Source organism: Mustela nigripes, chromosome 9, assembly GCF_022355385.1.
Source record: "Mustela nigripes isolate SB6536 chromosome 9, MUSNIG.SB6536, whole genome shotgun sequence".
In the NCBI taxonomy this organism is placed as follows: domain Eukaryota; kingdom Metazoa; phylum Chordata; class Mammalia; order Carnivora; family Mustelidae; genus Mustela; species Mustela nigripes.
In genome coordinates, this window is record NC_081565.1 from 30,977,043 (window position 1) to 30,996,240 (window position 19,198).

At 39.7% G+C, this 19,198-nt stretch overlaps 1 protein-coding gene across 1 annotated transcript in view; it reads left to right on the forward strand.

The window, feature by feature from the left end:
- ERP44 (endoplasmic reticulum protein 44) overlaps positions 1-19,198 on the forward strand; it is a 93,267-nt gene that overhangs the window by 67,883 nt on the left and 6,186 nt on the right. Inside the window, exons 8-10 of the mRNA XM_059411196.1 lie at positions 544-660; positions 5,627-5,738; positions 6,673-6,814. Coding sequence (XP_059267179.1) covers positions 544-660; positions 5,627-5,738; positions 6,673-6,814 — 371 coding nt within the window. The remainder of the gene's footprint in view (positions 1-543; positions 661-5,626; positions 5,739-6,672; positions 6,815-19,198) is intronic.

The window sequence follows — 19,198 nt, forward strand, 5'->3', positions numbered from 1 at the left end:
GAATTGTGGAAAGAGATACTGTAGGTAAGTAATATTAGAGATAGCAATGCCTTAGATTTATATATATATAGTATCTTTTATTTCTCAAGGCTTTTTCCTTGGAAGTTTCCAAATTTTCTTCTAACATTTTTAACTCTAAGGGATAGCTGAGTTAATTAATTTGGATAATTATTTTTCACAATGCCCACCATTGGTGAAGATACATCAGTAACTAAACGAGGGCCCCGCGCGAAAGTGCCCACTGTGTCTGAGGAAGCCAGCAAGGGGCCCGTGTGGCCGGAGAGCAGCCGCACACAAAACAATTAATTGACTCAGATCTAAGGAAAAGCAGAAGGCTTAAACATCATGGGTTGGTTAACTAGGCCTCTGATAAATACAAAATTTTACAGCTCTCTTTCTTGGAAGTTCCATGCTTTTTGTTTTTGGAGGAGGGCGTTTCGCTTGATTTTTGTACACCCTGTAGATTTTCTCATAGTTGGCTTTGAGAATGTGTTTTTGCTAGCACAGGTTAGATTTAATTATTTTTCCCTGCTTTTGTAACAGCATTCTGCTCCAGATATGGTATACTTGGGATCTATGACAAATTTCGATGGGACTTACAATTGGATTCAAGATAAATGTGTTCCTCTTGTTCGAGAAATAACATTTGAAAATGGAGAGGTATGACTTTCTGATGTGTGTTGTCTTTAATTCAGATTTCTGAAAGAGCAAGCTTCCTCCAGCTATCTTACTATTTGCTACACATTTACCACTTGGGACAATCATACAGTGAACAGAAATATGTCGTAGCCATTTCTGTAATAGAGGCTGTTGGTTCTTAGCCTTCGCAGTCCCAGAACCCCTCTCCATTGCATTTCTAGCAGTAGCCTTGAAAAGGAATTGGACCATGCCTCTCAGGTGATTCTGATACTCCCCCTTGGTTAAGGGGATGCCCTATAGAAGCAGTGCTGTACAGATTTTAGTTAGAATTAATTATATTATTTAGAATTAATTTTGCCATAAAAAGGTTTTTCTGATTCCTGTCTATCCTAAAAGATGAAATCGTGTTCTTTCATCATAGTAATGAAAGCAGTTATCAGATGGTATCTTATAACTGTCCTCAGCGATCCCATGCTCCTGAAATAAAGTCCATCCAAACTCTTACAGCTCCCACGAAAACAAAACACAAAAGTCTAATATTGGAGGAACACGTACAAAGAGCTGTGTTGTCTATGAGGCACATGAGAGAGCTGTGCATTACACATGGAAGAATTTTAAGTGTATCGTTCAGGTTTTAAATATATAGTTGAAATTTTCACATAGCTATATAACCACCACCTCGTCAGGGGTCGGCAGTTCTGTCGAGAGTCAGGTGCTGAATATTTTAGGCTCTGCATATGTGGCCCAGAAGCAGCCTTGTATGACGTCTGGGCCCATGTGGGGACGTTGCAGTAAAGCTTGCTTGCTTGCATCTTTCCTGGTTTGTCAAGGGAACGTCCGGCTACTTTTCTCGGTTCTCTAGGCTTTGCGTATGTTTAGCTGAATGTATTTGTTTATTGCTTTAGCTTATTTAGTCCTCAAAGGCCCAGAAAGATTTAGTAACTTGTCACAATTACTCATCTGCTTTGGTAGTTCTTTCTCTCTCTCTTTTTTTTCTTTTCTTTTTTTTTTTTTAAAGATTTTATTTATTCGATAGACAGATCACAATTAGGCATAGAAGCAGGCAGAGTCTCTCTCTTTTTTTTCAAAATGTACATTCTCTTCTTTATATTTTAATTAATTGACTTTTGAAATTATGGTATAATTAACATAGTTTCTATTAGTTTCAAGTGTGCAGTACAGTGATTCAGTAGTTCCATACATCACCCCATGCTCACCACAAGTGCAATGCTTAATTCCTAGTACCTGTTTCACCGACCCCCCACCCCTTCCTTCTGCTAACCATCAGTGTGGTCTCTGTAGTTAAAAGAGTTTGTTATTTGATTCGTGTCTCTTTTCCCCTTTGCTCATTTGTTTCTTAAATTCCACACTTGAATGAAATCCTAGTATTTGTCTTTCCCTGACTGATTTTACTTAGCCGTATACCCTCTAGATCCATCCATGTTGTTTCAGATGGCAAGATGTCATTCTTTTTATGGCTGAGCAATATTGCAGTGTGTGTACATATACATAAGTGTATGCACACATAACATACATATAGTACATATACCACCATATATATATATATATATATATATATATATATATATATATGAGGTGGCATGCATATATATGTGTGTGTATATATGTGTGTGTGTGTGTGTGTGTGTGTGTGTGTATGCATATATATATATATATGCATGCCACCTCTTCTTTATCCATTTACTTGTGGATGGAACTTGGGTTGTTTCCATAGATAGTTTGGCTGTTGTAAGTAATACTGCAATAAACATAGGGGTGCATATGTCTTTTCAAATTAGTGTTTTTGTTTTCTTTGGATAAATACCCAGTAGTGAAAAAAAAAAAAAATACCCAGTAGTGGAATTACTGGGTCATATGGTGATTCTATTTTTAATTTTTTAAAGAACATCCATACTGTTTTTTACTTCGGCAGTTCTTACAAAAATAGTTTCTAACACAGAGTCAACATGTATAGACCTGGAAAAATCTTAAACAATAAATAGGGCTCCACCCTACTATGCCCACCCCCATAGTAGCTCACACATTTTAGAATCTCTCTTTTAAATCTCAAGTCTTTAGATTTTTTTTTTTTTGTTTAGATTTTATTTATTTATTTGAGAGAGAGACAGTGAGAGAGAGCATGAGCAAGGAGAAAGTCAGAGAGAGAAGCAGACTCCCCGTGGAGCTGAGAGCCTGATGCGGGACTCGATCCCGGGACTCCGGGATCATGACCTGAGCCGAAGGCAGTCGTCCAACCAACTGAGCCACCCAGGCGTCCCTCAAGTCTTGAGGATTTCAATTACATGTTGTAAACCACTACCCAAAATCATTTAAACTACAAGGAAAGATTTGATATCCCCTAAAGTTGGTTGTCTGGATAACCCTCCCCTGGGGGGATATCTTTTAAGACTGATTTTGTAAAGAATATGTTGGTGTGGACACAGGTAAACTTTGGGAGCCCAGGCCACATGAACTGTCAGCTACTGTGTTAATGTGTGTAAATTGATACAGCAAACTAATTGACATGGATGTATTCAAACTACTCATCTGTTCATTACTTCTCCTAATAGTTAGTGCTACCATATCTTTGCTTAGTTTAATAAAGCAATACATTATATTTGTTTTTACTTTGAACCTAGCTCTTAAATTTTCTAGAAGGTGACTGCTGAGTCTTATTTCCCAATTAATATTTATTCAGCAACATCTGTCTTCATTTATTCAGTCATAGGTTGATTGCACAATATTGTGTATAGTAATTTGTGAGTGAAAGAGAAGTAAAGTGAGATTCTCTGTTTTTAAGAAGTTTTCGGTCCAGTAGTTTGCATGTGCAGGTAATGTAACATTAAAAACATGCCTCATGAGGGGCACTCTGAAAAGATTCTGGGAATTCAGAGGAGAGAATTCATTTTACCTTTAGCAGAAATGAGGTAGAAATCAGGGATGACTTTCTTGAAGAGGCATTTGGGTCCTGTAACAAAAGGACAAAAAAAACTAGAAGTACTCATGGAACTAGGGAAGTAAGAGGAGGGGCCTGTGCATTACTATTGAGTGGTAAAGGCACTGGTTGGACTTTGAAGTGGCAACCTCAAACAGGAAGTTGGGAATCCAGACTTGGACTGTGGACTGGAACAGGGCTTGGAGATGGAGAAGGAACCGGTTAGTGATGATGGAGATTGTTGACTAGTTGAAGTTGCCAGGCTAGAGCAGAGGAGTCCAAAGACAGAACTGTGGGAGTAGAAGCAATGAATGTGTTGGGGAAAGAAAAAAAAAACTAAGCTAAAGAAATAAAAAGTGAGGAGGAAGAAGGTGTAAGCTTGCTAAAAGATCAGTGTGGTGTTGGGTCTACGGTGGAAGAGAGATGGAAAGCAACTACTCAGGAGCGAGTGTGGGTTTTCTTCTCGGAGTGGTGCACACATTCTGAAATTGGGTAGTATTGATGTTTGAAAACCGTGTGAATATAATAAAACCCACCAAATTGTACACTTTAAATGATGAATTTTGGGACTCCTGGGTGGCTCAGTCAGTTAAGCATCTGCCTTTGGCTCAGGTCATGATCCCAAGGCCCTGGGATCAAGTCCCCGATTGGGCTCCTTGCCTAGTGGGGAGCCGACTTCTCTGTCTGCCTGCCACTCCTGCTGCTTGTGCACATGCGTGCTCTCTCTCTCTGACAAATAAATAAAATATTAAAAAAATAAAATGATGAATTTTATGGTATTCAAATTATATCTCAATTGAAAAAGGTAAACGTGACAAGAAGCTTAATAATTTATTCTGTATATGAGTGTAACAGGCTTCAACACGGAGATGGAAACTATAAGCAAACTCATGCCCTAGAAAATAGGTTCCAGTTTCAGGTTTTTTAGCATAAAGGATGTTTGTGTTTTCTGCTGCTGTGATTCCTAAATTACAGAAAGACACACAAGAGGTTAGTTGATGGAAATAATTTTATTTTAATAATTTTATTATGAAGCCCTTTCTGGACTTTTTCTTATGAGTCAGAACTTAACATTTGTCAGAGAGAATAAATGATGAAAATCTGCTGTCTACTCATCACATTTATCTTGATTTTTCCCCAATAGCAATAATACAAATTTTTAAGGCAGTCAGTAATTTTTGAGGTGCTTTCGTGTTTGTACCTTGTACAGACACATACACATATATAGTGGCAGGTACTTGTTAATAATGTCCCTACATTATGTATTGGTTAAAAGCTGGCTGTCTTGTGGGGCTTTTGTCTTTTGCTCTGAATAAAACACTTTTCAGCTTTGGGTAGTTCTCATGTAAGTGGAGTGGTTTTTGCAATAAACTTTAGAAAAAGCATGTTTCCTAGTTAGATTTATTTTGTTCCTGGTACACTCACTCAATGTTTCAGTGTTACTTACGAAGACTGAAAATACTAATCATGTTCACCCCATCCTAAAGTCAACATCTTCATAAAGAACCAGCATAGTTCCTCCTTCAGTCAGCTCATTTCTTAAATGTCATGGTTTCATCTAAAAGGAGCTGATAGGGGCGCCTGGGTGGCTCAGTGGGTTAAAGCCTCTGCCTTCGGCTCAGGTCATGATCCCAGGGTCCTGGGATCGAGCCCCGCATCGGGCTCTCTGCTCAGCAGGGAGCCTGCTTCCTCCTCTCTCTCTGCCTGTCTCTCTGCCTCCTTGTGATCTCTGTCTGTCAAATAAATAAATAAAATCTTAAAAAAATAAATAAATAAAAATAAAAGGAGCTGATAGAACAGCCCAGTGGTTACTTTAAGGCAGATCAGTTCCAGCCCTAGAGCAGGACATGTGAGTCCTCTGATTGCCTGGGTACTTAAGGGAGAGGACATGGGTTCCTTCTTCCCGTGAGGCTAACGTTTGTTTACACCATTGAACCTTTTCTTCTGGCATGTTGAAACTGTTATGCATGTTAACGTGGGTTGGGTTCAGGTTGTTCCTATCTAGAGCAATGGCAAGGCCTGATAATTCTTATTGAATACTTCTGTATACAGGAATTGACAGAAGAAGGACTGCCTTTTCTCATACTCTTCCACATGAAAGAAGATACGGAAAGTTTAGAAATATTCCAGAATGAAGTAGCCCGACAATTAATAAGTGAAAAAGGTAGACAGATTAAGGTGTTTATTTTCAGCCTTTCTTCTGTCCCTCCCCTTCCCCATTACATGCATATCCATGCAAACATATTTGGGTTAAAAATTTAAAAAGTAATGTTAACTCTGTTCAACCCCTGAATTGACATGTCCGCATGGGGGTGGGATGCATAAGTAGAGCTACTACGAAGTAGTGGCTTTTAAAACAAACACATGACCATATTAGCTCCCCCCAAATCAAATAGCATGAAAAGTGGGGTCATGGGTAGACAACGTTAGTTTTAGGTACTTTCTTCCAGTACCTTGATACTTGCCTGTCCCTTTCTAATGAATAGTCCCAGAGAGATCACTGAGAGAACTTACATAGTCTAACATTTATTTCTAAATGAAAGGAAGTTGACTAGTTCCCTACAGGGTTCTCCAAACCACCAGAAAGGAGTTTGAGTTTTTACCCACTTTTCCTGTGTAGTGAGAGAATAAAGTCAGGGCACTGTGTAGAGCCCTGTTCTTATTAGTCACGTAATAAGTATTTTGGGGCTGGATTATATTAAATGTCAACCAGTAGGTACGGAAGGGCATCCTTGAGGAAGTGAAAATGGGCCCTTGAGAACAGCGCATTGTCAGTTTCATGAACTTGCTCACAACTGAGACCTGGGTAGGTAATTGCCCATTCAAGGAAAATTTAAAAAAAAAAACTACCATAGCATTTGAATTCAGGTTGAGTTCATATAATTTCTCAGGAAATTATACCCTGCCCTAAGCACTAAATTCTACCTATTTCAAATGTAATATTTAGGTTGAAGTTTTTCTGATCTATATTACTCTAAAACATGTTGGTTTTTAATTAATTTGTTAATTATGTCATTTTTCATGAATTTAGCAATCTTATGAGACTACAGTCCAGAAAATTCTAATCTGCCTCTCTAAAAATTCTGTTTTCTATAAAGGTACAATAAACTTTTTGCATGCGGACTGTGACAAATTTAGACATCCACTTTTGCACATACAGAAAACTCCAGCAGACTGCCCTGTCATAGCTATTGACAGCTTTAGGCACATGTATGTGTTTGGAGACTTCAGGGATGTATTGTAAGTATTCTCTTTTTTTCTTCTTAAATTACTGATATGTGTCTCAAAAATGAACTTAAAACCATTGTTTGAACATTTTAAATAATCCTGTTTTGAACCAGTAATACTTTGTTATTTGGATGGAGAAGGTTTTATTTTTCATTCTAGAGTGTGGTATAAGTGTGAGAGTTCTGATATATTCCTATAGAAATGCCAGAATTAGGTGATCTTAATGCTTGGGAATGAATCTCTGAAAGAAAATGTTTGCCCTTCCAGAAGTTAATTCTGAATTGAATGTGGTGTTTGTCTGCATGTCGAGAAAAAGATTCTAGTCCCAGGTCAGGTTAAAGGTAATCGGTAGTATCACTGCTCACTGTGGTGTGTAAGACCCAGAAGATGGCCATGGCTAGGCCTGTCTGTGGGTATGAGCACGAACCTTTCAGGAGCAGGTAGGGTTTCTGACTCGGTTCTCCATTCTCCATTCTTAGCTCTTCATAGTATAAATAAATATGTTACCTCTGTCTCTACAACAGATAGTAGATTTTTATCTGCTTTTGGAGATGTTAAATACAATGGTTAAAAAATGGAGATGTTTCTTCTTGTATGAAAGTTTTAAGCAATAGGTATTAATTCAAACTAGACCTCTTCTTTTAAATTTATTTAAGTACCCTGTTTTATGTCCAGAGATTAAATTGCACAGTTAGAGGATGACTTGAAATCTGCTGCAGAATGAATTACCTCACTCACGACTCAGTATTTCATTATAGAGATGTAGTTGTTTGATAGAAGAATCTCAATCTTCTCATAGCAGACCCAGATTTGTGTCCTGCCTTGGGCTAGTCACTTAACTTCTCTGATCTTGTTTCTTTACACTTAAAATATGTTTGGTGATATAATTTACCTGATGGAATTGCTAAGAAAATTAATGAGAGATGATGGTTGTGTTAGGAACCATAAGGTACTAACAAATATTTGTTCTTTTTACTTTACCTACACTCAAAAGAATACTCTTTAGTCTATCAGCTCATGAAATACTTACGTAGGTCTTTTGTAAATTCTTATTTGTGAAATACATGTAACATAAAATTTACGATTTTAACGATCTTAAAGAGTAAAATTTGGTGGTATGATGTTCACAATGTTACACAGCCATCACTAGTACTAGTTCCAGAATTTTTTCTTCATCTTAAACAGAAATCCCATAACCCATTAAGCAATCACTTCCCATTCTGCCTCCCCTCAGCCCATGGCAGCCACTAATCCATTTTCTCTTTCTGTGAATTTGTCTCTAATGGATAATTTCATGTAACTGGAATCATACAATTTGTTATCCTTTGTGTCTGACTTCTTTAACTAGGCATAACTTTTTTAAAGTTCATCAATATTTTAGCAAATATTGGCACTTCATTCCTTTTTATTACCAAATAAACTTTATTACATAGGTATACCACATTTCTTCTATTTGTTAGTTGGTGAATTTTTAAAATTATTTTAAAATTTAAATTCAGTTAATTAACATATAGTGTATTATTAGTTTCAGAGGTAGAGGTCAGTGATTCATCAGTCTTCTGTAACACCCAGTGCTGATTACATCACATGTCCTCCTTAATGTCCGTCACCCAGTAACCCCATCTTCCCCACCCCCTCCCCTTCAGCAATCCTTAGTTTGTTTCCTATGATTCAGAATCTCTTATGGTTTGTCTCTATCTCTGTTTCTGTCTTGTTTTGTTTTCCTCTCCCTTCCCCTAGGCTCCTCTGTTTTGTTTTGTTTTTTCCTTAAATTCCACATATCAGTGAGATCCCGATCTTCTATATGACAGTCATTGTATAATATAAACCAAGTTATATAAACCAGTGGTTCAAAGTTTACTAAGACGGGGTCCTTGCCCTCAACGAACTCACAGCCAAGTAGAGAAAGGAGACAAGTAGGGCAACAGGCAGTTGTGTTTTATGACGTGAGAGGGGCTCTGACAGAGCTCAGCAGGGAGGAACTGGATCCAGGCTCTGGAGATGTGGAAGCCTGAGGTGGGTCCTGAAGTTCTATACAAGCTTCTCATGGATGGAGGAGGAGACAGGGCTTGGAGAAGAGGGATGGGGGGTACTGGCAGAGACAAGAATGAAACTGTGGCTGAGTATGTGTGGATAGGAGGGGCGATGCTGAGGGATGAGGCCATGAGAAGCACGCACCGGTCAGCTCCTGAAAGCCCTTCGATGTTTTGGGGAAGTTTGACATTATCCTGAAAACACTGAAGAGTCAATGACAAGTTTGAATCCGAAGGTTATTTAAAAAAAAAAATCCCTCTGGCTATAAACTGGGGACTAGATGGGAGGGAGTCAAAATAGAATCCAGGAGACTTCAGTCATCCAAACAAGAGTTGATGATAGACAACAAGTTGATGAATCTTGAATGAACAAATTACCTAAATAAGTTCTGGCAGTAGAACTAAAGCTAGAGAGGTATTTTGTAGGTGGAATAGGAGGACTTGATATCTAATAAATGGGTGAAGAGAGTGGTGAGCGATGGCCAGGAACCCAACTTGCACAGCTAAGTGGGTTAGCCATTAACTGAGCTGGAGCACTCAGTAGAGGAGCAGCCTTGTGGTAAAGGAAATGAGTTTTCTTTCCTGGCACACTGAAGTTGAGGTGCCAGGGGCCACGAAGGAGGCCTTTCCAGTAGGGAGTTGACATGGCTCCAGGATTCAGTAGGGAGATAAGGGCGGGGTCTCAAACACACAAGAATGTAGCCCAAGTTATTGAAACAGACGTGATGATTTAGCACAGGGCTGAAAGTGGAGCCCTGATGAATGCCAGCCTTTAAGGAGAGGACAGAAGAAGGAACATGTGTGAAAGACTCAGAAGAAGGAGGAATCAAAGAAATGAACGAAAAACCAGAGAAGAGTAATATGGAGGAGCACTTTAAGCAGGAAGGACTGCTCAATCAGAAGGATGAAAGATCTGTTAGATTTGCTCCCTGGAAAGGCTGTGTTGCATGAATCAAAGAGTACTGTTTGGGGAGGAGATGGAGATTTGATGATGAAAATTGTTGCAAGAAGCTGGCCTCTAAAGGGAAAGAAAACTAAGGGGATAGGCCCAGAGAGACAGGATAAAGAGAGGTTTTGGCTTTTCTTTCTCTCTCTCTCTCTCTCTCTTTTTTTCCCCCACCCCCTTAGAGTACAAGAAACTAGCCATGATTAAGTGCTTGTGGGAAAGAACCAAATGGATTGAAGAATTACTGTAACGACAGGAAGAAGAGGGCCTCATTGATCATGCAGAGCCATAAGGGGCACAGAGGGAATAAGAAGCAAAAGAAAGAACCTTTTTCCTTTCCCATGAGAAAGAGAGGAAAGGAAGGGTGCATTCCTTTGGGGGTATTTGGGACTTCTGGTGTTAGTGACATTAGCAGAAGACCACAGACATTCCTGTCCAGTTCTTGTTTTTAACTGTGGTTGGGAAGCAAGATCATTTACTGAGAGTGATGAGGCAGGGAGATGAGAGGCAGGACTGTGCTAGGTTTTATAAGGAAGAGGAGTGACCCAGAAAGCCGTGTGAAAGGTCCAGACCTCCCTAGCATCCCAGTGGAACTGCTTCGGTTTCCTTAGCAAGCGTGAACATTGATCTGCGGGGCTGATGGAAATGTCTTACCTGCTTGGGGGTCCTCTTCCTCTCATTTCTTAGCCTTGCTTCCTGAAGCTACAATCTGAAGCTTAAAGAATGAGCTTTTTGAAAGAGGGTAGTTCTAGTGTCTGGTCCCGCCTCAAGAGCTTCCAGGCAGAGAGACTGTGCTTGGCATTAAAAATCCTGTCTTATGCGTGGCTTGTTCCTATGAAGTTGCTAGCACGTTTCCCTACCTCTCACAGGGGCTAAATCTCCGGTTGTTTACCTCTTTACTTTCACTGCAGACTTGCAGCCCCAATTACAAAGTCTCGTATTAGTGGAAGTCAACAGGATACTGACTTTACTACCAGTTGGCAACCAGACTATGCCCAACTTTGGCTTTTGTTCCTGGGAGCCCTGTTTTACACATCAAGGGACATCTTTGAGGATTTCCATCTTGGCCGTCTTAAGTTTTCTTCTGCAGTTTTGAAGTCAGATTTAAGTGCTCCTTTGGCACTTCCAGTCCCATCTTGGGGTCTGGTGGTCACAGAACCCAACTAAGACAAGTAGGTGTCTTCATTATCACATGACCCAGTCCCCCTATTCTCTAGTCCTAGTTTACTGGACCAAGAGGTGGGCATTTGACCAGGAAAAACTAATCTGTCAGCTGGCAGCATTCTACTTATGCCCTGGTGTAAAAAGAAACTGCACCAGTAAGATTCTCCAGAGAAATCTGGAAAAGGGAAATAGTCCTCCTCTATCCTGCAAGTGTTCAGTCCTGTGAGTAGGGAGGGAGAGAAGAGAATTGATTACATTTGAAGCTCTTTGAAACAAATTACTTCTTTAATTTCTCCCTTAGGTGCCTGATTTTCCCTCCTAGGCACTGTTCACTCTAATATTTTTAATTGTAAGGAGGCACATGCTGTGTGAGCTACAGACTGAGCCTATGTGAATAGATGTTGGTGTTAAAAATCAAAATATGTAGCAAAGTGAATCTGACACATTTCATGGCTTGCATAATTGTTATTGTGCTGCATGGTAATTAAGGCTTAAATGATAAGCAGTTTCTATAAATTACTGTAATTACTATTACTTTTAGTAACTCAGCATTTCTGGGGTCAGTCGGAGGAAGTAGTTGTGGTAAGCAGCAAGAAAGCAGATTTATGCTACATGGTCTCCTCCCACGCCAGAGCTGGCATGGCATTGGGGTAGGGGGACATGTGCTATTGACCTACCCTTATTTCAGAGAAACTGAGCCTTAGGGGGGTAACATAGCTCGCAAGACCACACAACTAACTAGTGGGAGGCCTGGGATTCATGTCCAAGCATATTGAACCGAAGTCCCAAGCTTTTAACCCATCCTATCAAAGTCGTTCCATTTTCAGTACATACAAAAAGCAGTGTAAGTTTGAATGTCAAAGATGTTTGAAGAGATAGTACTTGTACCTGAAACTAAATCACAGATCTGTGAATCTTTTTTTTTCCCTATAGATTGACCAGATTGATTTCTTGCCAAATGTAAAGGAATAGATTTTACATGTAGAGGAAAAGAATTGGGGGGGTGGGTATTAGGAAGCTAAGAGTACATAAGGGCAGGTCTAGGAAATGGTCTACAGCCCCAGGAGGAGAAAATAGATGGTGGTGTGTGGCAGAAGGCTATCGAAGGACTTTCAAGAGAAACTCACCTTCTAAAAAATTGTTGCCAGTGGATGCCATACCGTGTGTACCTTTGCTGAAATGTGCGTACGTAGTGCTGCTGGGGCCCCGGACACGGGAAAGGGCAGACAGGCCTCAGAGCCCTCCTGGGAAAAGGGAGCAGGAGTCCCCCAGCTCTGGGATCTAGGTCATTTATCCCAGATCGCGAAATCACCAAAAATTATCATAATTCCTTAAACTACTTGGTCTGGGAAACCAGCCTGAGGGGCGGCTGCGGTGGGGAGATGGGAGGGGCAGGACAGAACAGAAACCGAGGGTAAGGGTCGCACTAACTCAGGGGCTTGCTCCTCTGCCGTGGCAAATCCGCCTGCCTCCTGAACTCGGAGAGCAAACCAGGAGCCGGGCGTAATGATACAGCACTGGGAGGGAGAGGTAGAAGAAGCTTTTTAAACCAGGTCGCCATTTGGTCTCTTAATGCTGAGAATTCCGTTTTGTTCTTCATGATTTAGGTGCTCCTGCCCCCCAGCCAAATGAGGCTTTTTTAAGTGGAAAAAATAGGTACTGAGAAAGCTGCTTAAAAGGCAAATTTTATTTATTTAGGATTTTTTTTTAATCTCTTGCTATACCAGCTGCTTTGTGACAGCATTAGATGTTCAATAAATGTTTTGATTAATTTGCTCTTAATCTGCTTATTTTACATTTAAGAGTTTGACTACTTCGGATAAACATCTGCACGTCGGGAACATATCCTAGTATTGATCAACCAGCTATTGGCCCCGTTGTTCCCTTCCTGTGCTAGTCACCTCTGTAGTTGTGATTTTTCTGGCTGCGTCTCTCCTGTCAGCCACAGGGCAGCGCACACAGTAGGCCGAGTCCCTAAACACCATTTTTACTCTCCGGGAATATACTTCCCAGTCAGCCGGCATTGGTTGCCTTCTCACAAGTCCTTTATATGTTACACGTTGTTACATTTTACCTTATTTGGACCTACCAGCAAGATAAACCTGAGACTCGGACAGCGGCAGGCTCTGTGCCAGCTTCACTTTCTGTTTTGTGTGTGTTCTCAGTTTCTGTAAGAAGCTTATAAAACAGGTGTTTCTGCTTTTACAGTGAAGATCTAAAGCTCTGAAAGACTGAGTAACTTTACTAACGCCTAGTCACTAAAGAGGCAAAATGGTGAGCAGTTTAGGGTGCTCAGACTCCAGATCGAGACTGCTCAGATGGCAATTCCAGGCTGTGACCTACCAGTTCTATCACTCCCGGCGATTTCTTACCGCCTCTGCCTCGGTTTCCTCACCTGTCAGATGGGAATGCTAACAGTATCTACTTCATAGGGTATTAACTGAATGTGTCTATCTACAGCTCTTAAAACGGTGTCTGATAACGTGGTAAGGTACTATGATAAGGCTATATTGCTTGTTACAGGAAATAATCAGATTCAAATCTAAGTCATTAGACTATAAAAATAGTACAATTAAGTAAGCAGGTGTTGTTTTCATTTTACAAATGAGAAAGCTGACACTCAAAGAGGTCAAGTAACTTTAAGGGCAAAATACTGTGTTCTTACTACTATAGTACATTACTGTATAAGTTAAAAAGTAGAGTGAACAATACTAGGAAATCTAATCCAGCAATACAGAAAAAAAGAACAATATACAACTAAGTGGGGTTTATCCCAAGTGTGCAAGGGTAATCCAACATTCAGAAACCAGTCAGTGTAATTCAGCATATTAATGAATAACAGAAAAACTGATCACATTAACACATGCTGAAGCATTTGACAAAATTCAACATGCATTCATGACAAAAATGCTTAATAAACTAGGGTGTGGAAACTTCCTCAGTCTGATAAAGAACATTTATAAAGAACCTGCAGCTAATATTGTATTTAATAGTGAAAGACTGAATACTTTCCCCTTGAAATCAGGAACCAGGCAATGATGTTTACTGTTTCTGTGTATGTGTGCATTTAACATGTCCTTTGTTCCTTTATTTCTGAGTATAAAAAATTTTATGTTCTTTGCGAATAATTCTGGAAGTTAATAAAATGCCAGAGAATAAATTTAAAATCATGCACAAATGCACAAACCAGAGACCTAGACACTTGTGTGTTATAAATGCCATCAGGGCCATGCTAGTTGATGAATTGTCTTTTTAATTTGCCCACGCATTATAATCATCTTCCCATGTGATTAAAATTTTTTCTTTTACTTTTAATGGCCAGTTTGCCTTTGTATGGGTTTTATGATTTAACCCGTTGTTTGAATCCAGGTTTTCCTGTGAACAAATGAGTAACACACTTCGACTAATGGGACTTGACCAGACCCGTCCTCATTGACATTCTTGCTGTTTCTGGTGCCGTGGAGTACCGTCTCCTTGACTTCGGTGACACACCATCATGGTTTTCCTTTTTTTGGCTCTTTCATTGTTTTTTCTGATTGTGCTTCTTGTCTTTGACCCCTTTTGGTAATAATCAGAGCTGTGCTGTCCAGTATGACAGCTGCCTGCTCTGTATGAATACTGGTTTTAATTAAGATGATGTAGAGTGTAGAAGTCTGTCTCAGGTGCTCTGACTGCTCAGTGGCCATATGTGGGTAGCGGCTACTGTATTTGACAGCACGGATACACAACGTTTTCTATACTCACTAAAAGTTCTGTTGGACATTCTGTTGCTGTCAGAGGGCATGCAGTTGTAAGGAACAGAAACTCACTCCATGGAGCTCAAAGTGAGGGGTTTGTGCTGGAAACTACAGGAACCGGACCAGGAGCTGAGCTGCAAGAGGTACAGCTGGCCCGCGCTGCTGGAAAGTGCTGGGGCAGCTACTCCCTTCCCTTCCTCTGGGGCCCAAAAGCTCTTTCTGGGCTCCTCTCTTCACAGCGGCTCCATCCTTCTCTCCCGATACCAGCTTCTCCCTCTCTGTGCCATAACTTCTGCATGGATGGGGTTCTGATGTACCGGGACAGGTTGTAGCCTGAACCTGGTAGGACTTCCAGCTCTAATCATTTGATCGTGCTCCCTACCTCTCTTAGTTCGCATTCTCCAGATATCTGCCTCAAGCCACATAGATTGGTTCCTTCTCTACCCCTAGTTACTTGTCTTCCCCTCCTTTTTTCAGCTTTATTGAGGCATAGTTGACCAAACTGCTTGTATTATATAACATATTTTGATGTATGTATACACTGAAATAATTACCACTGAGTCAAGCAAATTAACGTATCCATTACCTCACTTTTGGGGGGAGGGTGAGAGCAGTTAAAACCTCACTCTCAGCAAATTTCAAGTATATAATATAGTATTAATAACTGTAGTCAAATTGCTCTACATTAGATTTCTAGAATGTAATCTTCCTATAGCTGAAACTGTACAATTAACCAACGTTTTTGCATTTCCTTCCACACCCTCCTGCTCTGGTCCCTTGTAACTGCTCGTCTACACTGTGCTTCTGTAAGTTCTGCTCTTTTAGATTCCACGTGAAGTGAGATCGTGCAGTGTTTGTCTTTCTGTGTCTCCCTTATTTCACTTAGTATAGTTTCCTCCAGGTTCATTCATATTGTTGTAAATGACAGGATTTCCTTCTTTATTAAGACTGAACAATATTCCTGTTTGTGTGTACACCATATTTTTCTTATCTATTCATCGGTAGATGGATTCTTGGGTTCTTTCTGTATCTTGGATATTCAGAGTAATGCAGTGAACATGGGAGTGAAGATAACTCTTTAAGACAATGCTTTGATCTCCTTCGGGTGTAAACCAAAAGTGGGATTGTTGGGTCAGATGGTAGTTCTATTTTTAATTTGTTGAGTAGCTTCCATCCATACCTCTGTAGTGAGTTTACCAGTTTACATTCCCATGAACAGTGAACAAGGTTCCCTCTCCTCCATATCCTGGCCAACACTTACTTTTTGTCTTTTTGATAAAAGCCATTCTAACAGGTGATCGCTCATTCTGGTTATGATTTCCATTTCCCTGATGACTAGTGATACTGAGCACAACCGTCCCAGATACTTGTTGGCTATTTGTAGGTTTTCTTTTGAGAAATGTCTTTCCAGGTCTTTTGCCCATTTTAAAATCAGGTTGTTTTCTTGCTCTTGAGTTATTTTTTGTTCCTTTTGTTTTTTGGATATTCATCCCTTATCTGATAGATGGTTTGCAAATAGTTCCTCCCAGTTTGTAGGTTGTCTCTTCACTCTGTTTCCTTTACTGCGCAGAAGCTTTTTAGTTGGATGCAGTGGTGTGCTCTTCTTTGGGTTTGGTGCCTATGCTTTTGGGGTCATATCCAAAAAATTATTGCCCAGACCAATATCAAGAAACTTTTTCCCTATGTTTTCTTATAGTGTTACAGTTTGTCAGGTCTCGCAGTTAAGTCTTTAATCGATTTTGAGTTGATTTTTGTGTATGGTTTGAAATAATGGTCCAATTTAATTTTTCGGCCGTTGGCTATCTAGTTTTGCCAGCATCATTTATTTGGAAGACCATCCTTGGGGCGCCTGGGTGACTCAGTTAAGTGTCTTGACTCTTGATTTTGGCTTGGGTCATGAGATTGAGCTCTGCATCATGTTCCGCACTGGGTGTGGGGCCTGCTTAAGATTCTGTCTCTAGGGGCGCGCCGGTGGTTTGTCAGTCAGTTAAGTGGCTGACTCTTGGTTTTGTCTTAGGTTGCAGTCTCAAGGTCATGGGAATAGCCCTGCATCGTGCTCAGCACGGTGGGTGCTTATGCCTCCCCCTCCATTCCCCTCCCCACACTCTCTCTTCTCTCAGATATTTAAAAAAAAAAAAAAAAAAAAAAGATTTCTTTCTTTCCCTTTTGCACCCCCCCCCCCCCCGCTCATGCTCTCTCTCTCTCAAATTAAAAATACTGTACTTTCCACCTTGTGTATTCTTGGCACATTTGTCAAAGATCAGTTGGCTTTGTGTGGACTTACTTCTGGGCTCTCTGTTATGATCCATTGGTTTATGTCTTTTTATACCGGTGCTATACTGTTTTGGTTACTATAACTTTGTAGTATATTTTGAAATCACACAATGTGATGCCTTCATCTTTGTTCTTTTTTCTTGAGACTGCTTTTGCTTTGGCTATATTTAGGGTCTTTTGTATATTTATTGTATTATATATTTAATGTATATTTATTGTATTTTATATATTTATTTTATATTGTATACACAAAAGTATATTTTATATATTTAGGGTCTTTTGGCTATATTTAGGGTCTTTTGTGGTTTCATATGAATTTCAGGACTTTTTCTTTTTCTATGAAGAATGCCATTGGAATTTTGATAGGGATTGCACTGAATCTATAGATTGCTTTAGGTAGTATGGACATTTTAACAATATTAATATTTCCAGTCCATTCACTCACGATATCTTTCCATTTATTTGTGTCTTCTTCCATCAGTGTTTTATAGTTTTAAATATACAGCTCTTTCACCCCTGTGGCTAAATTTATTCCTAAGTATTTTATTGTTTTTGATAAAGATGTCTACTCTCGGAAAAACACATTGAGGGTTGCTAGACGGGAGATGGGTGTTATGGCGTAACTGGGTGATGAGCATTAAGGAGGGCACATGATATGATGAGCACTGGGTATTGTTATATGCAGCTGACGAATCACTGAACTCTACCTCTGAAATGAATAATATGTTATATGTTAATTAAGTGAATTTAAAAAGAAAAAAAAATGTTCACTCTCACCAGTTGTGTGATACTGGAAGTCCTAGCAAGTACCATAGGACAAAAAAATAAGTGTTTGGACTAGAAAGAAACTGTCTTTCCTTTGTAGGTAGCATGATTGTGTATGTAGTAGAAATGCCCAGTAAATTCACAAGAAAGCTCCTAGAACTAATGAGTTCAGCAGGATACAAGGTCCCCTCTTAAAAAATCACTTTTATTTCCTTTTTTTTTTTTTAAAGATTTTATTTATTCATTTGACAGAGATCACAAGTAGGCAGAGATGCAGGCAAAGAGAGAGGAAGGGAGGCAGGCTCCCTGCTGAGCAGAGAGCCCGATGTGGGGCTCGATCCCAGGACCCTGGGATCATGACCCGAGCCGAAGGCTGAGGCTTTAACCCACTGAGCCACCCAGGCGCCCCAGAAAATCACTTTTATTTCTATATTTTAACTGTGAACATTTGGAAACCCAAAAACGTTTAAATTACCATTTATAATAGGCTCCAAAAGAAAGAATAAAGAACTATGTATACATCTAATGACAAAAACTACAAAATGCCAATGAAAGAAATCAAAGATGACCAGAATTAATGGAGAAACATACTGTGTTCATGGATTGGAAGACTCAGTACTGTTTAGATGTCAGTGCTCCTCACATTTATCTATAGCTTTAATGCAATTTCAATCTAAATCTAAGTAGATTTTTTTGTAGATATAGCTGATTCTAAAATGTATATGGGGGGGTGCCTGGGTGGCTCAGTGGGTTAAGCCGCTGCCTTCGGCTCAGGTCATGATCTCAGGGTCCTGGGATCGAGTCCCGCGTCGGGCTCTCTGCTCAGCGGGGAGCCTGCTTCCCTCTCTCTCTCTCTGCCTGCCTCTCCGACTGCTTGTGATTTCTCTCTGTCAAATAAATAAATAAATAAAATCTTTAAAAAAATAAATAAATAAAATTTATATGGGAAGTTAAAACTAGAATAATTGAAACAAAACAGTCGAAAAAGAAAGGACTCATAATACCCAATTTTAAGATCTACTATATAGCTAAAATATTTATGACAGCGTAGTATCTGTGGGAAAAAATAGGTATGTGTTGCTGTGGAACAGAATAGAGAATCTAGAAATAGGCACACAAAGAGTGATTTTTTTTTTTAAGATGGAAAGACAACTCAATAGAAGGGGGTGATCTTTCCAATAAATGGTGCTGTGGCACCTGAACATCTCCATGAAAGAAACTGCTCCTATAAAATATTAACTCGGAATTGATTGTAGACCTCAATGTGAAAGGTAAAACTATAAAACCCTTAGAAGTAAATGTAGAAACTCTGTTTGACCTTAGTATGCCCAAAGCACTATCCATAAATGAAAAAACTGATAATTGGCTTTCAACGAATTAAAAACTTTTGCTCCATAAAAGATATTGTTAGAATGCAAAGAAGATACACAAATGGCAAGTAAGCGCATGATGAGGTGTTCAACATCATTAGACATAG